This window comes from Coffea arabica, chromosome 6e (assembly GCF_036785885.1).
Source record: "Coffea arabica cultivar ET-39 chromosome 6e, Coffea Arabica ET-39 HiFi, whole genome shotgun sequence".
In the NCBI taxonomy this organism is placed as follows: domain Eukaryota; kingdom Viridiplantae; phylum Streptophyta; class Magnoliopsida; order Gentianales; family Rubiaceae; genus Coffea; species Coffea arabica.
Genome location: NC_092321.1, coordinates 3,517,710 through 3,543,669, shown reverse-complemented (window position 1 = coordinate 3,543,669; position 25,960 = coordinate 3,517,710). Strand labels below are relative to the sequence as shown.

The 25,960-nt window shown below is 36.2% G+C and overlaps 1 protein-coding gene across 13 annotated transcripts; it reads right to left on the bottom strand.

Annotated features, from left to right (window-relative positions):
• Positions 1-1,549: 1,549 nt before the first annotated feature.
• On the bottom strand, positions 1,550-24,289 carry LOC113696039 (protein SHOOT GRAVITROPISM 6). Of its 13 annotated transcripts, XM_072054516.1 has the most exons (52): positions 24,039-24,113; positions 23,792-23,882; positions 23,659-23,713; positions 23,414-23,545; positions 23,245-23,316; positions 22,506-22,559; positions 21,856-21,946; positions 21,653-21,748; positions 21,438-21,516; positions 21,284-21,347; positions 20,712-20,815; positions 20,398-20,503; positions 19,212-19,301; positions 18,302-18,379; positions 18,072-18,139; positions 17,894-17,993; positions 17,631-17,792; positions 17,261-17,350; positions 17,044-17,109; positions 16,708-16,806; positions 16,541-16,615; positions 16,272-16,331; positions 15,633-15,722; positions 15,183-15,304; positions 14,618-14,747; positions 14,406-14,485; positions 13,757-13,892; positions 12,040-12,121; positions 11,356-11,501; positions 11,151-11,231; positions 10,972-11,072; positions 10,351-10,589; positions 10,149-10,258; positions 9,814-9,942; positions 9,603-9,677; positions 9,339-9,472; positions 9,160-9,232; positions 8,155-8,286; positions 7,556-7,734; positions 7,356-7,478; positions 7,208-7,268; positions 7,019-7,114; positions 5,494-5,594; positions 5,028-5,133; positions 4,635-4,748; positions 4,477-4,551; positions 4,143-4,241; positions 3,799-3,870; positions 3,632-3,717; positions 3,444-3,537; positions 2,091-2,198; positions 1,550-1,999 (listed from the first exon to the last, which is right to left on the bottom strand). In XM_072054516.1, the coding sequence occupies exons 7-52, from the start codon at positions 21,944-21,946 to the stop codon at positions 1,868-1,870; spliced, it is 4,734 nt and encodes a 1,577-aa protein (XP_071910617.1). In that variant the 5' UTR covers positions 22,506-22,559; positions 23,245-23,316; positions 23,414-23,545; positions 23,659-23,713; positions 23,792-23,882; positions 24,039-24,113; the 3' UTR covers positions 1,550-1,867. The 13 variants fall into 13 exon arrangements, with proteins under 13 accessions (XP_071910617.1, XP_027071150.2, XP_071910608.1 ...); XM_027215349.2 differs by lacking the exon at positions 22,506-22,559 and having other exon boundaries at positions 24,039-24,289; XM_072054507.1 differs by lacking the exon at positions 22,506-22,559 and having other exon boundaries at positions 9,339-9,514; positions 24,039-24,225.
• Positions 24,290-25,960: the final 1,671 nt, after the last annotated feature.

Sequence of the window (25,960 nt, the reverse complement as noted above, 5' to 3'; positions counted from 1 at the left end):
TCCAACTTCCGAGGGAGCTCGGTTTCAAAGCATATATATATTATGTACTTGAGTGAAACAATCTGGATGTAGCTGCAAAAGGCCAGAAACAAATGGATGGGAAGTCAGCAGCCACAGGCCCACAGATGAGATCCTCCGAATTCCACGGCCGCGTTCGGGCATGGCCAGCATGAGCTTATCCTCACCTTGCATTATAAGATGGACATTCTACCGTATTCTATCTTCATGCATTGTCCAGTGCGAGTTTTGAGTTTGTCTTACATGGTTCAATCATTTTCCTTGTCGAGATGTCTCTATAATTACCATGAAATAAATCAGAAAGTCGGCGAGGGCTAAAGACCGAGTTTAAGTTTGCGAACAAAGAAGTGAATCAGATAATGTCTGTCATACGGATTGGACAAACTTTGTTTGTTTTTTTTTTTCCCTGTTTTTTGAAACCACTGATTGGAAAAACTTGATCAATAATAAGAGCAGGGAATTCCCGTTTCGCAGAGCTAAGCCAGAGCAACAGCTGACGTAATAGGGGTCTAGCATGATTTTATAGATGGAGTTGCTTTTTTCAAACATATTGCACGATAAATACATTATTTTACATAATATGTGAATTCCATAGAAGATAGGGAACCATATTCTGATCACTGGGTTCTAGCCTCCACGAAGATTAATCCCTCCTTGGGTGTAGAAGGGAGGGATTGAGAGTGCCTCGAGTACCTCCATTTGGTCCATCCAAATTTTTTTGCCTTGGAACTGAAAAAAGAATTGTTAAACAAACTGAGCTATTGAGTTCAACTTTACTCGACTCATATAAGCTCGAATTCGGCTTGTTCATTTAACTAAATGAGCCAAAAATCAAACATCAAATTAAGCCCGTTTTAAATGCGCCAAGTTCACCTCAATTCACAAATAATTCGTTTAAATTCGTTTTTACATTTGTTCAAGTTACTATTACTAATTTTCTTAATAACTTGCCTTGACCATCTAGGATTTTGTTTTGCTTAAATATTCGGAATCTTCTTCTATTCGATGAAAATTTTCTTGTTCAATAGGCTCATTAAGTTGATTAAATTTTTTGAATTGCAAAATTCTATAAGATTTTTATGCACATTTGAGCTTTTTCATGCATGCCATACGACTTAAGTTCGAACTTGAATTCGAATTCAAGATAATTTTAACTAACCGAACTCGAACACAATTTCTTGTTAAATAGATGAGCTGAGCTGAGCTCAAACTCGGCTCGATAATTCAATGAACCGAGCTTGAAAGTCAAAAACTCAACTTGATTATAGCTCCACCCAAATACATCTTATGTGCAAAAAAATAATGAATAACAAGTTTCAATGCGAGAATCAAGGCTTCTGAAATATCAAAATGCACAAACTCACTCAGTCAACAGCCTCGTGCTCCCGCAGGACAACCACAGATCCATATTAATCATGATCGTGAATGTTGAGCAATTTCGAACGAGGGGTTATGAAGCCAAAGTATTCCGTATCATATAAAATTGGCAGTAGGAAATACTAGCATAGTATGGCAAGGGCAAACTACAAACTTAGCAAAAGTTTGTTTATAATGGAATGTACAGATGACATCTCGATTTCTGTTCCATTTTTGTTGGATACAATATTACAAGCAGTAAACACAGAAAGTGTTTAAAAAACACTGCCTCAACCCTAATGCAACACAGCAGCTGTACCTATCAAAGTGAAGCGGGATCTCCAAATACATTTAAAAATGAACCTACTTTATCTGAAGCATATGACCAACTTACAGTTTCCTATTCTATCATGTACGTCATAACGTCCTCTGTTTCATGGCTCTGCTGAATCAAGTCAACTCAAACAAACCAAGCAGATTTCGGCAAGATCACTCATTCAAGCCGAACGGCTTTCCAAGAGGCTAAGTTAACTGATTTGAGTAACAAACTCAAGGCCGAAGAGCAAGTCGCTCTAACAATTGCATCTGCTGACCGACTCATCTTGCTGATCAACATTCCAAGCACCTAAGAGAAGACAAGCCCAGTCAAATTTTGGCATGCAGATTCCATAAGTCTTAGATAATAGCACATTTGTCATTTGGAAATTGGAAGTTACCTGGTTACAATAGAGAGGTGATATACGTTGATCCTCAGAGAGAGCAAGCATGCTGCTACACAGATAGACAGCATTCGCCTGGATCACAGGCCATGGAGCATCAAAAGCCTGCATATCCAGAACCTGATGAGCTTCAATGACATCTATAGTGTAACCATTACATGAAATATTGATTGCTTATTGAACCCTGTGAATTAGTTCTTTAATACATGGTGCATTTCTAGAATCCATTGCCTGTCCAGTACAACGTTAGCCTTAGTTATGCATCACAAGTTCAAGACACCAAATGATTTTCAAAAGTCAAGTTTAAGCACGTCTTATCCAATATGCTTTAAAAGATGAAAAACAATAGTTTACACTATTAATGAATTTTCGAATGATCCGATCAGACGAGCACCTCATCCGCCTGATATACCTTGAACACCTCGAATATCATCGCTCAACATGAGCTTGAATTCGGCTCAAAACATTTTTTGAGTCAAAATCCTCTTCAGCACAGCTCATAACAGAAATTAGTTGTTTGAGCTTGAGTTCACATCAATTTGAGAAGAATAACAGCTCAAATTTTGAGCTCTTTCATCTGTTAAATACTAAATAATTTTTAGGTTTTTTAAAATTCAAAGTTGAAATTCAAACCAAAATATAATAGGATTTCTGCAATTTTATTGAATATATCATAGCATTTGATAATTATGGTCAATAATCTCTGCACAAATTAAAGCTAATTAAACAAAATCTTACTCAACATCACTCAGTCATTCAAATTTTAGAAGTACAAATTATACTCTAATGCCGAGCCATTTTTTCTCAAGCCTTCCTTATTTCATACGCGTAGAATATAGTCTGAGAATGCGTATTAAGTGCCCATTCAAGCTGAATGGAAATGTGTTCAGTCCAGAAAACAGCCTATGCATACAAGGATATTGAAATGTATACAACACCATCAAAGTCTAGGACATGGTTGGATCAAATCATCTGTTCCTCTTATTGTATGTTAATACCCCAAATTTAAAAAGCTTTTTAATATACTGATCAGTATCAAGTAGAATTTGAGGTAAAATAGAGTACATCTAAAGTTATTAAAGAAAAAAAAAAAAGAGTCTGCTTAACATCTTCTTCAAGCACTAGGATAATTGTAAAACCTCCTACAAGTTTGTCCTTGGACAAGTAAACAATAAAGGACACAATTATAGCACTCAAATGAAATCTGAACAGTCTAATGACCTAATCAAGTAGTGAAAATCCATGAACCTGTGCTCCCATAACGGGAGAAATTTTTCCAGAGTGGGTTAAGAGACGTTCAAGCAAAAATGCCAAACTCAATTAACATGTTGAGCAAAGGAATATCCAAACCTGTATTATTGATACCATATAACTATCTATACGTGAATCCAAATGTTGACTAAATTGTTTGGCAAGATCTCTCGAAAAGTCTTCGTAGTCACTTCTGCAAACACAAAAATATCCTAATACAGTCTAATATCCGGTATCAATCAACAATTATTAAAGGAAACATCCTTCTTTTATTGATGCAAAAGTACCTGTGATCAGAACCAAACCAATTTGTATTGGAAAGGGCAACAACTCCCTCAATTTCCATTAGAGGAGCAATAGACCTGAATGTGGTCTGGAAAAAGAAAAAACAAGCTCAAGATTTTAGAATATCCAAGCCAAGAAAACTACACTGAGTTGATGACTATTTATCTACCCGGCAGGCCTGTCTGACACCTAGATCGTCATCATGAAGATGCAAAACCAAACGCGGAAAGACAGCGTGTACCTGAGAAGATATTTCAATATCCAGTACGAAGAAAATATAAATTCTTCCGTAAATTGATGGCAAAGCAAGAATTTAGTGGGGGGAAAAAGTACCATGTCAGAAACATGCATAGTTGATAGCTTGAGTTACGATGACAAACAAGTTTTAAGGAAGGACAGACCATTAGACTTTAAAAGTTGAACCATAGTAAAACTCAACTCAGAAAAAATGCTTTAATTCCCTTTAACTACAAATATGTATCAAACAATTTGTGCATTGAGTCAGGAAACAACCTGTTCAAGAAATGCCTCATGATGTGACCCAACTGCATAGCCACTTAGGGCTCCAAAAGCAACAAATGCATTTCTACGGATGTTTGTGTTCATGCATATCTGTCACCAACACAGAGAATCAACAATTAAGATAGCTTTCAGTCTACCCACTATTTTTCTCTAAGTCACAGCCATAAACAATAAACTAACAAATCCGAGTATCATCATCTTGCTAACTTTCTACTCTCATGTTTTTTCGAAACATCATGAATCCAAATTTAAATGGAATCCTGCTGTCAGTCACGGAAAGTAGAGTACAGAAATGAGAAATAATATTCCAAGACTCAAAACTTACTTGAAGATTACGGAGTCGAACTGAAAGGTTGAGAAGAATGGGCTCCACAGCATCTTTAGAAGATGACTCAAGGACCTAGCAAGGGGAAGCATTGATTGAGTAAATGCATGAAGCAGTAACAGCAGTCAAAGATAGACTAAGAAGGCGGAGGAGATCACCATTAGCAAGCATGACACTGCAGTTAATTGAACAGATTCCTCCGGGTCATCTAGTAAAGCCAATATTACCCCCAGAATTTGAGTGGTGTATTGAAGTATGTGGATAGATGGCATCTGCAAGGCCAAGGGGCATTATAACATCAAAATTAAAGTCGTAAAAGTAACTGGTTAGACAAAAAACAGTGCACAGGAATGAGCATACTTCTAAACCACATATGCAACAGTAAAATGCACTGCTAAAGAATCAGTTGGTCCCACAGCAACTTATAAAAGTAAATTTTGCAAAAACTTGTTCATTTTGCAGCTGATTTTCTATTGAATGTTTATGAAAGCAATCAGAATTCAAGAAAAAGTTAAAAAGGAAAAAAAAAAAGCAAAAGAAGATAATATTACCTGAACAAGCCCTCTTAAACAGAGGCGCCTAACAGTTGGAGAATCATCTGATACATGCCGCGATAATAATTCGACCATCTGCTCTAATAGAGAACCAAAGCCATCACTGCAGAAATCAGAAATTCCAAGCTAAAAATATTTGAAGAACAATGTAGGATCTAGGATTAAGAGCTACTAGCCAATATGAAAATCGGATTAAAACACAAAACTCATTTCTGATAATTCCAAAAACTGTGGTAACTTGATATCATTTTTCACCATTTTCAGCTCTCTGAATGATTCAGCAGTATTAGCAATCGAGAGAATTCTCACCCCCAATTCCAACCAAAAAAAGAAAAGAAAATTTGCAAGTAGCCAAGTGAGCATAACAAATATGCCCCACAGAAAGCCCCCCCCCCCCTTCCCTCCAAACAAAAAAAAAACGAAAAATACACACACTGAGACCAATAATAATTATCAGCCATACCTATACTGCAAAAACTCTGACAATGCTGCAGCGGCTGCTTCCCTGTGAAATCTTTCAAATCTTTCTAGAGATTTGCTCACAATCAAACATATTGATGGTATCTGAGTAAGATATTCGTATGGAAAAGTTAGGAGTTCTGTAACAACAATTGATAATTGCTACACCAAAAACTTGCAAGTTGGAGATCGTATACTCAAAGCACTTAAAACCTTAAAAGATTGCAGTACCCAACGGATAGATGCAAGCTCAAGCATAAGTTGACAAATATTACAATACCTACAGAATAACTTTAACAATAGTAGGTCCAATATATGCTCAATACTCAATGCCCTTCTTTTAAAACATTGAGAGGGAAAGACCACCATCATGTCACCATTTTGGCTTCTCTTTGGTATGTTTGATTTCCAAGAGCAAACATATACAGCTTTAAACATGTACATGCAATCATTCCATAATGTATGTATCCATTTTATATTTTTCTCAAATACCAAAATATTGTCATACTTGCCTTTTGTAAATGATTTAGTCAAAAAAAATTATAGTACTCAAATATACACTACAGCTCATGTGGAGACTACAGCCCATCAAGTTCCCACTCTGTATAACACAGGTTATATTTCAATTGGCACCCAGAAACACCATGCCGAGTGAAAGTAAGACAATCCATTTGGAACCATTCTATCTTAGCAATGCTTATGCATTCAGTTCTAGCGGACTTTAGAACCATATTGTCGTTGGAAACTCTGACGAATTGATAGAAGAGTTAAAGAAATTTCTAGCCCAAAAAATCGGTGTGCAAAAAAAATTCTCATAATTTCAGTCGCTAAATATCAGATGGTGATATTTCCTGGACTGAATATGAGGGACATTTAAGCAACATGAATCAGGCAGATTCAAGGAATTCCATAAGCATACAAATTAAAATACATTCACAACTCTATACCACAGCTACTGGGTGATCACTAGACATCATGATGCATTTTCTACAAAGAATTTGGATGTCCCATGTTTCTATCACTTATTGACTGGAAACAAATAACAACGTCAAACTTGTCGACAAGTCACAATTTGCATCATTTTGTCACAGAACACTTCTAAGTATGGAAAAACATGACAAAAGGACTATACAAACTCAGCATAAATTAAATCTGGGATTCAGGAATTGACATTCAGATCAATCCTCCAGACAACTGCAAACATTTACCTGGGTGTAACAGCAAACTAATAACAGTTAGCACACTACTCACCCTTTAAAAAGCACAGAGACGCTCTTTGTTCTTTCCCATCAGTTAGTATTCTCCTTTACTATTTTCTGTTTTTCTTCCTTTGGGATCATTTCTCAGGTGGTGAGGGTGTTTGAAGTTTGTAGTTATGGCTCATAGTGTATGCAATTTTTATAATGCAAGAGAAGAAGTGACAAGTAAGTGCATGATTGTTTGAAGATATCTCTGCAATTGTAGTTTTTGAATGCCAAGAGAGAGAGAGAGAGAGAGAGAGGCAAAGCAAATTCAGTAAATAATTCAACCTCTTTTGGTCTTTTTATGGAAATGCAGCAAGCAAGATCTCCAACGACATTTATCCACTTCTCGTTTTCAGTATGTTTTCCATCCCTAGTAAGAATCTGCATATACATTTGCTGCTTTTTAGCTAAATGGTCAAAAAGGAAATGTTAATCATGAATGAACATTACTACTTCTAGCCAAACCTACAGTACCTTGCCCATCTCCAGATCACCAACACAATCACAGAATGCATGAAACGCTATCAGCATTGAACTGGAACATAATAAAAGAAAGAAGGTTATCAATATAAACTCATGAGATTCAAAATGTCCATGCACGTGGAAGTCAATTAACACATACTGCAGTGGTTCATGTTGACCAAAACTGGCTAAGCCATGGCAACTTCCAAAATGGAGCACCAGAGTCGCAAGGACTGAAGCATAATTCTGCTCAACAGCCTTCCTTCCAATTTTACCACCTCCTCTGGCATTTACATGGACTGAGATGTGAAAGAGCTGCAATATAAAATAGAAAGGTTGAATAATGTAATGGATATAGACCTGAAGAACGCCGTCAGAGCGACAACAGCTGCCTGTAAAACATCCTCCAGCTGAGTATCACCAGAATGACTGGGAGTTTCTCCTCTACCCAGATCACCTTTAAGAAGAGGGGTCTGATTCACAATAGCTATCACATGCTCCAGGAATGTATATGACAGTACAACATGCTGGGAAAATGCCTATTGGCAAATAAAAACTTGTAATTATTTAGGTATTAGTACTAGGAGAAAATAACCCTGCTAAAAGAACAGAGAAAAGAACAGCAAAGACAAGTAAAATCATGTAGACATAGGATTATTCATTATCATGAGTTTAAATCTCAAGATATCTTTCCATCTGATACTGAATAAAAGAGACATTAACCAATTGCATTTGAAGCTCAAAGTGCTCTCTGTCTCTCTCTCACGCACACGCACACCCCTACACAAATGAATACATTTACATACTATATCTCCAAATAACTAAAACATGCACACAAGACAATGTACAAACACATACAACAAGCAAATACATTCATAATCACATATGCATAAATCAAATAGACATGATGTTAGAGCCATAACTATCACAATGAATATCATGTGCAACGAACAACGTACATAAAATGCATCCTGTATTGGCCAGCCACCACGTAGTCTGGATACATCTTTGGTGGTTATATCCCTTCCTGCAGCTGCTAATACTTCATTGAACACAATGCCTGAGCTGGTGTTCTCAGAAAGAGCCGAGATCTTTAAAAAGTTATTGGAAAAATGCACACACAAGCATAATTGCAAATAGAGGATGATATTCCAACACAGAGCCATAAAGATAAAGGTTGCCATACATGATATAGAATTTTATAGAAAAGGCCACTGGGAATAAACCAGAACAGAAACCCAGCACCCGAGACTCTGAAAAATGCAATGTCTTCTTATAAAATTTACAAGTTTATTGTATCCATCTACAAATAAATTTTTTATTGCGTAAAACATATAAAGTATCCTCCCCAGATATACATCTATACAGGCCTTTCTCACCTGCCATCACCTCTTAATATCCTGGGTCCCCACTAGCCTGATCCTAATCCAATACCCCAATCTACATGGCCCAAACCCAATCCAAGTACTACAGCCCTTCATCCCTTAAAAGTATTCAGGCTCCACCAACCAATCAATTCCAACTAGAACAGCTAGAACTGATTTGGGTTTTGACACTAGAAAAACCTTCTCCAATAAGGTCAAAATGAGGGACTAATGAACTCTAAAATCCTTGAAGCAGGGTGACATCAAGTTGTAGACATGATTCTCCCACAAATGGAAAGAAATCAAAATCCATCAACCCTAAGTGTTTGTGTAGGGGGCAATTTTATCAAATTTAGGTGCACTTCCTAAGAGATCCTTCAAGCGACTCCTAGGAATGGGTTTCTGTTATTCTTCTGAGTTAAACATCTTCCCATAAAGTTCAAAATCTCAAAGACAATCCTGTTGCATCAAGGTTGCAAATGAGGTATCATTTGCTAAACAGTTGTCCTCAAAATGACAGGCAAAATGATATTTCAATAAATGTAGATTATCAAAATTTCCCACTCCCAACTGCTGACAAAAGTTAGAATAAAGGGATACAGCACAAAGAGTTTCCTCGCGCAGATACTTCTCGGACACATGCACTGTAGCTGAGAGCAAAGATTGTGTTGTCCTGTTCACAGACATGTCTCTAAGTCAAATTCATTAATTTATTAATTGTTGGCAAAAACTACTGTCGGAAATCATCTAAAACTACAAGTAATTCATGTTGGAAGGACCTTGAGATATCAGTCTCATTCAACTCATTCCCCCTCTTGGTGATAAACTCAACTACAGCTTGGATTCCACTCTCTGCAGATTGCTTCACCTTGTCACATATGGCTGTCGAGCAACCATGCAAGGCAGCAGCAAGCTGTAAAATTTTGTTAGGTGTTGCTCGGAGGCTTGATAAATTCTTCATCCAATTCAATACAAATCCACCAGAATTATCAAAAAGATTAGTGTATAGAGAACACAACCAAAATCTTGCATAAGACTATTACCTCATCTTTAGTCAACAAGATGCTAACAGAGCAAACAACCCGGTTGAATACTTCCGAAGGATCAATAGAAGCATCCTGAAGTACAAACATATATTTGACAAGAAAATAAAAAGGAATTACTTCATCAATAAATCAAAAGGAATTAAAATAAAGAACATGTTTTAATAATAAAAATGGAAAATTTAATAGAGAGGATAGTAAACAGACTTACACTTCTTAGGATAGCTATAACATCCTCAAGTGACGTCAAAGCACTATAAGACAGTTCTAAATCCAACCCCAAATTGGAATTCACAGGCCTCGGCAGAGACAGAGATATACTGAAAAACAGATCAAGAATCTACAGGTAGGAAAAAATAAGACAAAAATCAGAAGAAAGTAAAAAGAGGATAAGCAAATGCAGAGGGAAGATGGAGGAGAGAAGGAAGGGACTGATGCAACAATTATGGCATACTCATACGTACAAACCAATCTTTAAGTTCAGCAATCATAAACTGGAAACATCAAGCTAACTCAAACAATATAAAACTCTATCACACTACTGACCTGTGCAGAAAGCTTTCTAACTTCAGGAACTGTATCCGCACAACGAGGAAGATAAACCATGATTCTCTCCCCTAAAGACAGTGCATCACGACTTGGCAGCACAAAAGCAGCTGATGGTAGAAAGGCAACCAATAAAACTGGTCATAACAGTACTAAACAACACATATACAGAGGAAGAAAAGGCACATGGATACATTCTTACAAGGTAAATTAGAATAATTCCGGTGTACAACAGCATCAACATGCTTGCCATGTGTGCAACTTCCTCGGCAGCCAAATGCACAATATCCACTAATACATAGTGTCCGAAACTTGTGAAGCATCTCATGAGCAGCACGACATCCTCTTTCCCTCTGATATTCCACTGCCGAGGAAACATAGGGATCAAGTTGTCTCAAAATATGCAAGAGCTGCTCTGCTCGACTTCTTCCATCCTCTCCACTAACAGTGACAGAAGTACTCATCAAATTAGTTATGATATTATGAAAGACATTTATATCCATTCTCAACCAAAGAATACAAGTCAACAATGTTGTCATTCTAGAAGAGCAGGGGGGAAAAAAGAGATCAGTCTCCTGTAAATGATCTGAAGAAAATCGTATTCAGTACCATCTGTCATATATTTCACAAAATTGCCACAACACCATCAAGTGAAACAATAAAGCAGCATGTAAAACACACAAAAAGATGAGCGTGTGTGTGTGTACACTATAAGTTCCAATATCCACTAAAAGACGACTAGATATGGATTCCGAAAATGACACTATTAATAAGACAGAAATGAAGAATGAATTGGAAAAAGCTAATAGGCAAAAAAGAATACCCCGTAACAAGAATCGTACACAAGAGAGTAATAAGATTGTCAATTAGGGGGTTGACAACATCAGAAGGATCATTTGGTAAACCAAAAAATCCTAGGGTGGCCTGCCAGATAAAATGAACAGGATCAGACAGCAAGATCTGAAACTATTTTTATGAATGATGAACAACAATGATGTGCACCTTCAAAACAAGATTTCTTGTTTCAGTTGTGAGCTTTGGCTCCACTGAAACCAGCGTAGTACAAGCACTTAAAGCAAGAGACTGCATAGAAGAATCCAAATTAGAGAATATGCTGATTCAAAACAGGCAGGCCAAGGCAAAATAAGCCTGTGAACAAACTCATACTGGACACAAATTTTGTACAGATTCATTATAACATAGAAACCTGAGTACATAAAAGTTCACGAGTAGAATCAAAAAAATCATCTTCACCATCTCGGCCCATCAGAGTTAATATATAGTCAAGTAATTGGTCTCTTCTTTTCAGTGGAAAGGATGCACCACATTGAGAAGCACTGTAGACAGCCTGACCTGCACCAGGAATTATATTTCAGACTTTTAGCCATGAAATCCAAGGGAGATTGCACATGAATAGACTAGTAGAAAGTCTCTAAGCATCAACTACAATGTAGAACACGAGCATGATTAGTGACATAATGGGGCATCAAATAATTCCAAAGGTGAACCCACAGAGAGGGCAACAAACAAGGGGTCTCAAAATTTAAAGAGACGATTTATCAGTCCATGTACTTCAAAAAAGATTCCAATACCACTTCAGATCAGCTTCTAATGATTCCAGTCAGTATTTGAATCAGTTCACATAGATAAATACCAGAACACTAAAAAAAGGTTTCTAAATCAAACCCGAGGTAAAAAATAAATAAATTATGTGCATGAGTTTGATGAGTTACTAACTCATTAAAAGAGAAGAATCTGAAAACTTGAGAAAGTGAAGAATGAACAGCATCTTTAGAAACATTAAAATGACAGCATATTCAATGCCGGGCAGCCCAAAAGGAAGAACTACAAGGAAGAAAAATCAAATGCCTAAGTCATAGAGAGTACCAACCCAGTAAATTAATAGCAGTAATAACAGCCTGTTTTGCAGTCGGATGGCGTACATGGAGAAGACGTGAAAGCATATTAGTCCCCTGTTAACAATCAACAAGTATATTCAATCAAATGCCAATGCAGAAAGATGCAAGGTGAAGCAAACACAAAAAAGAAAAATTGCATTAAAAACCAGTCATAATCAATTTGAACAGAAAAATTCGTACATTCAAAAGGAAAAACTTTTTCCAGTAACATCTGAAACAATTTAGAAACTCCATGTGAGTCGTAAAACAACTAATGTGCCAAAATTACACAAGCTGAAATGGAAGTATGGTATCTTGCCATTATGTTCTGTCAGAATGTCTTAATAATTCAATAAGAAGTCACACAAAAGCAAAAGCCTCCGCAAATTGCACATTGCGAAAAAAAAAAAAATTTGATACTTTCTGGTATGACACCCGAGACAACATGCTTAGTGATGGGAGAATACACCAGTTGAATTGAATCCTTCAATACTTTTGTTTGACACAAATGCATATAACGTGATTCACACCACGGAAGCTGATGGGGATATAATAACATTACAGATGCTTGGAGAATATCCTTTAGTAATATCTCACCACTATCAGTCACAACCTGATCAATTTCAGCATAGTCCTTTACAAGGTTTGTTACTATTTTGGATAGCCCTTTACAATGTAACAAGCAGCAACACTAGGTTCTCTTAGAATCTACTCTTTTTTTTCCCCAAAACAGCCTCACACTGTACAATACTAAATCAGTGAAAACAAGGAAAAACATAATAAAGTACTGTTCTAACTAATGAAAAATGCACCAATAAGCAGGAGAAAAAGATTAGAATAGGATTACTCCCTATGTTATATTTCTTGATTTTTGTCATCTTTCAGTAAACAGGCATACATAGAAACAGAAGTCTTTCTTGGAAGGATGAAATTGAAGTAATATCATAAATAAGTGCAATAGCATTATAAGATCTTCTGACATTTTGAAATGGTGAACGCTTGTTTCTCATAAGTTTTGGGAAATTTCTGATATGTATAAGGATTATTCAACAATGAAGGGGACCTTTTCCCAATTCCCATCCAGGCATTGAAATGGGCCAATTTCTGACAGCAACCAAACTTAAAAATCTAAGTTCATGGAACACAAATTTGCATTATTGTTTTACAAACACGCAAATAAATATGCAACAAAATTTGCTTATCATCAAGGTAAGAATTGAGATACAGAATAGCAAACATGGAAACAAAAGAATTTGAATAGGTAACACAGTATCAGCCCATGAAATGGATTCTCTCTAACAACCGTATGAATGTAATACCTTGGTAGACAACCTCTCCAACAACGATACCAAAAATTAGTTAGGGTTCAACAAACATCACTAAATTGCTCAGAAGAAAAAACATTCCTCAAAATTAGAAGGATAGGCCTTTGGGTATAAGAACCTGGATTTACATTGATTATCCTTTTCGTTTTTCTATTCGTCAAACTATAACACTTGTAAATATTTTATTAAAAATCAAACTTCTAATTTCCCTTAACACAACATATTGGTTAAATTTCCTCAAATTTCAAATTGGATGCATCTTTTACCAAGTACACATTTCTAGAATCAAAAGTACATTAACTACGAGAAGATTGAACAAAGCAATGCATGAGTGGCATCCAAAGGCTTAGCCGATCAAGTCAAACTCCCAAAACAGGAGGCTCACCACTAGCGCATCAATTCTTGCTTCAATAACTGTTGTTGGTGCATATTTTGCAGCATAGCCATACATTAGTGCCAAAGCAGCATGTATATCATCTGACTCTTCCATTTTAGCTCTGTCAGAGAAAAATGACAGGATCCTGCAACAGACCCATCCTATATAGTTTAATATACTTCAATGAATGCCCATAGATATACATACACAGAGATAAGAGATGACACCAGATAGAAGCACATATAAAGAGAGATATGCAAGATGGCACCAGATATGAGACAAATTAGTACAATAAGCTATATCTTAAGACAAAATCCAAAAATGATTGTTTTATTCTTGTAAGAAGCAGGTAAGACTTCAGGAACTCAAGTATCTATGATGCCCGTCAAAGTATTGGAATCAAAGAGAAAACTTTCACCCATTACTAGGAAATGCTGAACTCCCAGAAAACTTTACATTGAAAGGAGCATGATCCAGGTATTGTTTTATCATCAGCGTATCAAAATTGAAACTTCTCGCATCCAAATAACAGTTAGGGTAAACATATGATCATAACAGAATGTCCGAAGGACACCAGAGGAAGTTATGCAAGTAAAGAGATAAATATGTCAAAAGCCAAACTTAAACAACTAAACAAAGCATGATATCCAGGATCTACCTTTGAAAGAAACTTTGGCCAACATTATCAAGAATGTCTTTGAGCTTTTCCAAGACGGTATCCAAGTGTGATGCTGCAACCTATCAAACACTATTGCAGTTAACCTCAAATTGACAACAAAAAATAAAAACATGACAGAAATTATTTGCCATCCACACTAATAAGTCCAAACGGAGTAGAAGAGCTAATTTTCTAATTCTGCAAGCAATTACCAAGCCCATGGCCTTTGCCAAACCAAGTCTATTCTTTGGGAAAGAAATATTAGCTTGCTTGTACATCAAATCAATCTTAGCACAAACATACGTTCTGTCATGAACTTTTTGCAGCAAAATGCCCAGACACCTGCACCAGAAAAGAAAAGCAAGCCATGAATTTATCTCTGAAGCATGTAGTGGCAATTAACCACCATTCTTAATCTTGATTGTAAAATCTCAGTATGTCTATAAATAACAATTTATAATGCACAAAAAGGACTGACAAGAGAAAGATTTACATTAAGGATCAAAATACGAAAAAGCATGGACGCACTCTCCAACATGAAACAAGTGGTGAGTTCTCAAAAGGACATAGGACAAGCTTATGAAAATTAGCACATGAACAACATAACATACTGATTCACTGAATAAATGAATACAATACAAGAATACTTTAATTGTATAAACTATCCTTCATTTCTTTAGAGTTTTCTTGCTTTGGGGAGTACAAAAATATTACCCCCACAATATTTCATAAATCCATCAGAAAAATTCATTAGGAGAAGATGAAAGAGGACATTACCTATGAAGCAGGGCAGAGTGTTCATCCTCAGATGTATAAAGTTCATATTGTTTAGCAAAAGCATTTCCCAGAGAAATTACCCAATCAATGTCTTGAATTACATCCAAAGATTCTGCAAGAAACTGTCAGACAAACAAAAAGAATTCAAACATGCCAGAAGGCGTCACTCCTGTCATTAGCGTCATTCATAATCCTTAAGAGGCCCTAACCAAAGCTTTCCATCTACTTTGCCTCTAAAAATGCAACTACATCTTCTGTATAAGTAAGAGGTTGAGGAAGATAAGACAATTATGCTATTCTGTCATAGAAAATGAGGGAAAGGGCCAGCTACGAATTGTAAAGAGTCCTTGCAAAAATTAGATAGATATATTAATATATAGCATGATTGGAAGTAATCCACATCATGCTTCAACAGAAACTAGTCATGCAAGAAAGTTCAGTAAAGCTTACGTTGATAATCATGTCATCCCAGGTCTCTTGATAGAATGGGTCTTCCTTCAGATCATCTGTATCACCCACATATGCTTTCATTTTCGGAATCTAGAGCTTACCAAACAAGACAACCAGTTAGAATGTAAGAAAAGATATTTTGGTTTATATTAACAACATACAGAAGTACTAGTTTAGTACAAAGGAAAATAATAATGTACTGTTTGACAAATTACTGTCTTCTCCTTTATTCAAAGGCACCTTTTGATACTTAAAAATGTTTGGGAGAAAGCAGTTTAACATAATTCTAATTCATGCTTCTCCAGCAAAATCTCATCTAAAGATATACCAAGCAATGCACTTTTCACTTGCTCACACACTTCTATTATCCTAAATCATAGTGCCATAAACCAAATGTCAAAACAAATATCAATACCAGATCTCATGTCAACAGCTTTGGTTCAGTAGTATCAAAATAGTTTCAAGAATCAGATTCTTCTATACTTTCTCAATGAAAAAGGATGTCATACTGAGTTAAATTTGTGTGCAAGAGAGTGAGCAAGCGAGAGAGAGAGAGAGAGAGAGAGAGAGAGAGCAAGAGAGACAGATATTGGGAAGAACATCAAAAAGATAAGCTTACACATATACTTCATAGTATACCTCATCTTGCCAAAACAAGCTAACATTCTTTGGAAAGAGAGGAGCCAAATGATACAGGACCTACAAAACAAGGGAGAGGAGAAAGGATTCAGAAGAAACCAATGATTTCTTCTCCTCAAACATCTTAACCCCCTTTGAAAAGATTAGCAGAGAAGAAATTGGCATTCCCAAAATGCAGCATACATCATTATGATAGTGTAGAATATAGGGCTTCTACAGGTGCATTATCACAGTACATAGTCTCCCACCACCAGAGCAAAGAAACTCACCGTCAAGATTTGAGTTGCCAGCTGCTCCCTTGCTAAAGGATTGTGTAGAAGCACCAATAGACGGGCAAAAAGCTCCTGGATATGCATATCAATTTCACACTTTCTTCTTCAAGTGAAGAGGACATTATATGTAAACAGACAGTAATTGCCCAAGAAAAGGATTCTACCTCAGGATGCGGAATATCAGTACGAGCATTACACTCAGATAGCATACTATTACTCTGAGAAGATCTACGTCTGCACAATTCTGAGATGCATCTGCAAACCTGTTAACGTGAGGTGAGCTTACACAAACATTACAGCAACTAGCTGTAAACTTTAAACAGCTTGATTACATGTTACTAAAGCGAGACAAAACTGAAGTCATCGGCACAAAATACAGGATGATATAAAGCAAGAAAAGCAACTTTTGGGAGGCACTTAAAGGAACAGAAAGGGTTTGTACATTAACAGGATTCCCTACTTTATCATGAAAATCAGATGAAGACCAGGATACATCTTACCGTGGCAACTGCATCTGTGTAGACTCGTGGTATAATCATCTTCAGCAAAAATGGCCAGAGAACAAGCTGCATTTATCACAAACAGAAAGATAAATCCTCTAAATTAAATCACCAACTGAAAGAAAGAAAAATCTAGCTTCAAGCAAGAGAGACAATAAACCACAACACACTAAAAAGATGAAAACTGTGTACTAATCAATAACTTAATAAACGGTACCTCCATCTCGGGAATAGTAATGGTGATCAGAAGAAGACCCTTTTCACAGATTGCCCGTAACTCAGTGGGACTAAAAGCTCCAGCTTTCACCTGAAAATTTTGAGCGCATTAACTACAAAGAGTTTTGATGTATATAATGACTTCAACATGCAGAGGAAACAGCCAAGATGCTGCATCACATGCACGCGCTTAAATGCAGTACCAATGAAAATTGCATTCTAGGCCATGCCAAAAACCACTAGACTCGTCTGATTCCTTTCACAAGGATGATAGAGTTCAAACTACTGATAAGATGATGAATTCAACCTAAATTGCGAGTAATACAAAACTCTATAAAAACAAAGAAAAATTTGAAAGTAAGATCGCAAACCTCTAACTTCTTGTATGGAAAAGCATAATGAGTGCCACTTCGTCTAACAACTTCCTTAGGATTCACAGCATCTTCAATTGAACAATTCCGTACCAAAAATTCAACAAATAGCTCTCCCGGTTGACCAATCAAGTAACAATGAGAAGCCATAACAACAATTAACTATCACAGAGCAACACAATCAAAAACCAGAAAGAAGTTAAAAGCTGACAATCATCTGCTCTATTTATCAAAAGACATTTTGTCAAAGCAAGATATCTAACCTCTGCAAGCGCTTTACGGGCACCCAGACTATGCTCATCCAATAACAGCTTAACAGCTTCAACCAGTGAAGGCCTTTTACCATGCCAAGCTTCAGATAACCTTCAAATAAATTGGACTAAGATCATCAGGTGACAAAATACAGTCAGGACCGTGTTCAACTCATGAAGAAGAAGAAACCTCGGCAAGAGATGCTTTAGGACACACAGTGCACCAAAAGTCAAAGGTTCTTCTTTCAACCTGCATTTCTGGTGACAACTAGCAAATTTATGAAATGATTCAAAACACTTATAACCAGAACATTTGCTTGGCACTAGATTTCCATTATCTAATTCCTTGCAAGAGGAGGAAATCATTTCTTTATAATAAACTTAGTGAACAAAAATGCATAAACAAGGATAAATACCCACATTGAGTAGGAACATGAATAAATCCTCAGGATACATCAACCCCACTGCTAAAAAACAATGCTGAACTTCATTATAAGTCTGACATTCAAAAGGAGAAAAATTAAAATTAATAAAATCAAAGAGATCAGATGTAGAAAAGGCACCAAAAATCCATGAAGCCCAACAGACTCTTTAGAACCTACCTATCTAGCCCAATGATTATAAGACAGAAGCAACAGATCAAAAGAATTAACAAGCGCAACAGCACAGCCACTGGCACGTAAAGACTCTTTAATGTTCAACTAAAACTCCAAGGATATTTTCCTTCTATGCCTAGTTTTAGATGATGTAATCCATCATAAATTCACTAAGAGTTAAAATACATGCTTCATTTAGATGAGACCTTGGAAACCTATCATATGTAAACAAATATTTTCTCTCTCTTTCTGTACACCCCCCCCCCTCTCAACTGTAATGGAGGGTCAAACGTGATATTGCAGAAAAGGAAATGAAAAAGGGACCCAGCCTTGAGATTAAGTTCCTCTCAGAATACAATATCAAAGACGTAAGATGATAGGAAAAGGATCCCGGCCTTGAAAGAAAAAGGTAGAGCTAAAACTATGAGGAAAGATAAAGTAGTAAGCTTTTGCTAATCCAAGGTAAGTCAGTTTTGACTCTCTCTCTCTCCCTCTATTGGTCTTGGACAAAGAGCTGTCTGCTAAACTGTACTTGAAGGCCTTGAAAGTTATTTTCATCCTTTTTACCACTTCATGTAAATAAAATATGATTAACAAGTAACCCAGAAAAGAATCTAAGGGAACTTCAATACAAAGCAAAGGTCAAATTTCTACCACAAAAATCAATTGACTTAATAATCTCTTGCAATACATGCATCTAACAATACTGAAAAAGAACAATAGTAAAGCAATACCTTCAGTCCCACAGAGAAGTCTGAAAGCTCTTTGCTGTCATTGCTGATGCAAACCACCGGAAGAAGTGTTGATAATATAACAGTGAGGTCCTGCAAACATCACATAAAGTAGCTATTAAAACATATGCTCATTCTAGTCACATCACCACTAGGTCATGATGCTATCGAATTGTATCACTCAGTATCAAGTCATCAGCCTTTCATTAGAGTCCCATCAAATCCCACAACTCAAGTCAATGAGATAATTGCAAGATATGGATTATAAATGATCATGTTTAGAACATTTTCCTGCATAAGTAGGCAGCATGCTTGACGTTGACCAATCAATTCAACAGTAAACTGAAATTCTCCTTCATATTCAAAACTGCACAGGACAGAATGAATTTCTAGTCTCTAAAAGTGAATTCAGAAGAGAACGAACTAACTTGTACACTTCATACTTCTACGCTGTTACCCAATATCATCTCAGTTTCAAAGCTTGACAATATTAACTCACCAAATTTGCACCTCATTCAAGGTAACACCCAGAAACATAAAAAAATTTGAAAAATGAAAAATTAAGCAGTGAAAAAGAAGAAGGATCTTTTCATTGACACTTCCAAAGTGAAATTCCAATATGAACATGAAAAATAGAAGATATTGTCAGTGTTGCGGGAGAAACAAAGCACAAAATCCAACATGCACAACTATGCAAGAGCCACCAGATTGCAATCTAACATATGAAATATTCTAACTTCTAACTGAAGAATCAGGAGAAGAATATCAGAAGCCAGATGAGTTATAGCAAAAATTTCTCCAATACTCCCTTTTCCTAGTCCAACCCTTGACATCCTAAAACCTTACACTTGAGAGACAGTCTTAGATTAAAGTGAACACATCCAGCGTCAAGCATAGAAAGAAGGAAAAAAATTATTCGTTACAGATAAATGGAATCCTAACAAAGAAGGGATCTCAAACTATGAGAAAACTGAAGCTGACAGAGTTCAGATAAACCATAAAGTAGTCAAATTAGGAAATTTTCTTCCCTTTTAAGAAAGCCAAAAAATGTCATAAGCAGGCTGAAGATATAGCAAGCAAGACATTATATTTCAACCTTCATGCCAAACCAATTTATCAAGTTTTCTACAGAGCAGCAGATTTGAAATAACTAACCTCAAAATCAAGCAGCATATTTAAAATGACTAACCTCAAAATCAAGCAAAGGCGGACCACTTTCAGAAAGTAATGAAGCATTTAGAAGATTATGGAGCGTACAAGTGGCCACTAAGGCACTCTCCTGATCTTTCTTATACCTGAATTTTACAAAAAAGATGGGTTTTATTAAAAAGCTCTTCATGTGAAATAGAGAGACACAACTCATACTCCAAGTGCAAGAGCCCCCATTTGTGGATGACTGAAAACTCCATGAAAAAAGATGCAATGCAGGTTCACCAGATGAACTACATCTAAGGCTATTGTAAGTATCAACTACTGTTTCTCAGAATTCAAAATACAACTTACATGTCTAAAATAGTTGGAACAAGTCTTGGTAAAGCCATCTTCAACTGTGTCCGGGTTATAAGACCAACCATCTGACCTAATGCTTCAATGGTAGTACTCCTGACCTGCAGAAACAGCAGACATACATCACGAGAAAGAAACTTTATTTGCTTATTGACACATAAAATTGACAAAATTCCCACGCCTTGAGAAACTAAAGCATTTTCAAGGACCAAAAAAAAGAAAATTTTTTTAAAGGAATTCACCAGAGAGAGAGAGAGAAGAGCAGCAAGCATTTTTTGCAAAAAAAAAAAAATTAGTATCTTGAATAAATTCGAGAAAATGTAAGCATCAACTATGCAAATGAAACTCCAATTTCACTTATTATATGTCACAAAACTAAACAAAGCAGTTGCTTATCATAGTTTTACATAACAAAGTCAATTACAGGCCTGTGAAATTTAACCAGCAATAGAGGAAATATTAGTTCAAACCATACTTAATATCAGATAAACATAAATGATGTCAGGAAGCCATGGCCCATCATGCTGAATAGAAACCACAATATCATAAGGACATGAGTACTTGCAAACCTTGAGATCTCGTGATGATGCCCAAACTCTCAATAGAAGTTCGAAAGCAGAATTAAGGAAAGACCTGCCCTACAGTACACATTTCTATCACTGAAAACAGCAAGAAAAAGGCAAAAGATCATGAAAGAACCAAACGCAAGCAAACTGATCTTACGTGACATCAGCATCAAGAATGGAGAAGAGAGGATAATCCACACTATACAGCCAACAGGCCTGGCACCAACACTTAAATGCTGTAAAAGGAACAGCTTGTTCAAGGTTATGCAGAGGAAGACAGCAAGGCGATATAATTTTTTATGTAAGAAAAGGAAGACATTAAACAGAAAATCATCTATGTATTTCAAGTGCTGTAAAACAGGATCAACATACCATTTGCAAAGATTGGCCTGTTAATATCCCTCACATTGCCCAGAATGGGCAAAACTCGTGCAAGGACAACTTTAAGTCTTGGAGTGAACTGTAAAGCTTCAACAATAAATGTAGAATAAATCATGGTCGTCAGTTTAAACAACCCAGCCAAAAGCTAATCAAAAGAAGAAATAGAAGTGAATATATCTCATCAGACAATGTACCATCAAATGAAGCAAAGTCAGCCAGTACTTGAACCATTGCAGGCATAGATGAACTTGACCCAGAGAGATGAAGGAATACTTCTTCCATCATCTGCAGAACAAGAAAAGTTCAACCTGCTTCCCCAGGAAATGCAGATACAAAAAAGGCTGAATTAAACCAAATAAGGTCAAGCATATAGCTTTCCACAATATATTTAAAACTTTTAAAAAGAAATTAACAGTCTCCAACTTCTTAATCCACCCTAAGGATAAATCACAAGATAGAATGCGAACATCATCTATTCACCCTGCCCATGGACACCCAAAAGAATATCCACAAATGGATATATTGGACACCAGCACCTGAAGAACAACTCTACACAACACAATAAAATACACTGTACATGTAAGCACATTCAACTAATTCATCTTACAGATATGAAATTAACAAGCTTCCACACTAGGTTCTAAAAAAAGATTTGATGGGGAAAGATGTAAAAGAAAATAACAAGGGTGGCTTAAGTCTTAAGAATATTCTTTGCATATGTACAAAACATATACATGTCTGCATGTCAGTGATTGCATGTCCCAATTATATTTCTAGTATCAGGAACAGATTTAGCTGAAATTCTAACATTACTGAAGTTCAGGTGAACATCAGTGAAGCTCACCTAGACCAAATTCAGTAACAGGTTATCCCAGCTTGATGATGGATATTAGAGAAACTATAAAAGAGCAATTTGTTAGCACTGAAGTTGAAAGTCACCAACTGTTTACATAGCTATCTTTAAGCAAAACCATTTGGTAAAAACTTTAGCATCCCATTGCCATCCAAATGAGTGCTTCAACCAAAAGCAGTTAATGCTTCTTTTCCCCATATTACAACTATTGTCTTTAAGAGATGCAAGCAGCTAATACCAACCCAACATGGATTGTGTTTGCAATTATAGGTTGCAGGATAAATCAATACATGGGATGGCAGAACTTTTTTGCTCATGCTGATCAGAATGGTACATGCAGGTGATGCATCTTAATTGACTTAAAGTGAGGAAGCAAGAAAAACAGATGAAAGCATTTAGCAGGAAAACGTGCCTGATCGCATGCATATTTCCCAAACTTGAGAAGAAAAAATAAAAATTAGTAAGAATTCTCCTTCACCAATCTTTATTCAATATGGCCATTGATACTAAATCTGCCTACATGCCCAACTTAGCTTTAACGTAGTTTGAAACTCTTTAAAAATTCTAACCTCCTTTTTCCTGTTAAGGTTGTATCAGAATATTCACTAAACAGAGGTTCATAAAAACTACAAGAAGATACTTTTGTGCAAAAAAACCACAAAAGATGGAAAAGCAGCAGGATACATGTGTATTATCGCACCTAACGCTGAAACAAAAACGAACAACTTACAAGGTCAGGCAGATGCAAACCTATTGCTACAAGAACACCAGCTGCAGCTCTTTGCCAATCAGCTTGAAATTCCTTCAAAGATGTAAAGCAATAATAGCAATAATAGTGCGTCAAAAGGAACCTTCCAGCAGAAATACTTGCAAAAACAGAACATAAGTTTCATCTGTACCTTGGAAGTGATCATTTCAGCAGTGGCAATCTTAGCGAGTTTTGTCATGTAAGGGGGATCAACATCTCGCTTATCCAACGCCCGAATTGCCACCGACATTACTTGAAATAAACCACCAATATTCCCAAACCTCTACAGCTCCATAAAAAAAAAAAAAAAAAGTTTTCACTCATCACTTCAATTTATCAAATAGTACTAAATTCAATTAAACGAAGCACAATAATGCAGAAAGGGCAGAGGAGTACCCTACGTCCACCTCGAGACACGAGTGAACAACAATCGAGCACCAGAAGTGGATTCCTAAAGAACGCGAAATTCTTATCAAACTTAAACAATTTAAAAAATAGGTAATGCATGGAAGAGAGATAGGGGCCATACAAAGGAGCAATTTCTTTAAGCGCGGCCATGGAGGCATCTCGAACCATGGGGGACTCATCGCCAAGCGAGGACACCAATACTTGAATTGCCTCTAGAACACGCAAGTTTCCAAAAAAAATTGAGGGAAAAAAGGATCAATAATTTCAATAAAACCTGCGAATTCTTTTCAAGTTTTTTCCAGACTATTGAGCTTGTTTACAGCATGGATAAAAATGAATGCATATGCAATAAAAAGGAAAATAGGTACCGGGAGCAGGCATTGAGTTGCCGGAGCTCGAAGAAGCCATCGAAGTCGGAAATGTAATGGATAAAACAAAGATCCCCGAAGAAAAGAATATACTAAGAAACTGCAATTAATTGATAGATAGGGAAAGCCAAGAGGGAGTATTGGACGACGCAGCAGTAGGTCCCCAACGTGGAAATTGGACCGGTAGGCGCCGCGAGGGACGAATATGTATTAGTCACTAACTAGATGGATAGAGTGACAATGATTGTGTTAATTTCTAAATTAATTAATGGACTGTATCGAGGTTATTTAATGGCCGAGGCTGGCCGTCTCAGAACTGGGGTTCGAGGGACGGTGCTTTTTTTATTTCTTTTATTTTTTTTAAGGCATGCTAAAAATTTTTTTTTTTTTTTAACACTATTTCTGCTCAGATTGGTAATGCGCTCATTTTTGTCTTTGTTCATTTTATTTGAAACTAAAAACACATTGTAAAAAACTCGAGATATTACTGTATAAATTATCGAATTCAGTTTAAGGCCCATGGGTACCCTGTTGTCACCAATTGGCTGAATAGGTATTCCTTGTGCGTCCCTTTAGATTCCGTTTCAGAAAAAAGAAATGCAAAAATGTGATCGCTCCCAATAATATGAGAAAGTTAAAATAAAAAACAATAAACAAAGGCTACTAGATACAAAAGATGAATTGATTTTTTCTATCATAATGGATATAAAATACAAAAGTGATGAATGTACTGGTTAATATGATGTCTTGCGGTGATGATGATAGTCGTCATTAATAATAATCTCAATATGATGCTTTTATTTATATCTAACCAAAATTAATAAAGCATTAAAATGGTGAGTTGAGAAAACAACACTTACATATTGTTTTTATTGTTTTGAAATTTTTAAATAAATTAAGGCCCTGTTTGGCAAGTGAGTTTTTTTTATGTTTGTCTAAAATTTTACTGTAGCTTACTGTACAAGTTTTTTAAAAAAAATTTTAAGTGTGTAAATTTTTTAATATTTTGAAGTGAATAATTTAAAAACTTTAAGAAAATTTTTGAGGTTACTGTAGTTAAAGGTTTTAAAAAACTTGGCAAAAAACTCAAGTACCAAACAGGGCCTTGGGAGACTAAATCTAAATTTGAATGAAATAAGTTTAACAGACTTAAGTCTGTTCCTACATTTCTAAAGACAAAAAATGAGTCAGTTTGTATTGTACTTTGCTGCTGGTACTAGATATCTACGAGGTTACGAATGTTTTGTACAAACGCTCCTTTTTGTCCGAACAAATGGATTAAGTAAGAATGATCTTAATTATTATCTTAGTGCTCGAGTTTTGAACAAATACCAAGATGTGGAATGAGTTAATCCCAATCTGCCGCGATAAATGCACAATTATACAGATTTTTTAACCTTTGCTCAATCCGTGTATACTTTTGATTAATCAATATAACTTGTCGTTTCAATTAAAAAAGAAAGGGTAAAATACAAGGAACCCCCTTGTGGTTTCGCGAAAAGACACCTTACCCCCTATCGTTTAGAAACCTCCACCTAAATACCTTAAACTTTATAACTAAAATGGAAATTGACCTGTAACCGGAAGTGCGATGATGGATATGCGAGAATCCTTTGTAAAGAAAATCCTCCCTCCCCTATTCTCCTCCTAAATAACACAAATATTTTTTGATCTTCTCTTTTATGATTCAAGAATCATGACTGCGTTCTTTCCGCGGCAAACTGATGGATCTGTCATCACCGTCACATTCTACTCGTATATTTTAGTATCGGTTGCTTTTGATCAGGTCCCACCCTCAATCAAACTAGGCGACAGACGAGAAATGCTTTATGGAAAGAGTCATGTTTACAAGCTCGAGGAATCTAAGGGGCGGTAACAAAATGAAACAAGTAAGGAAAGGGAAGTACTTTCAGAGAAGAGCA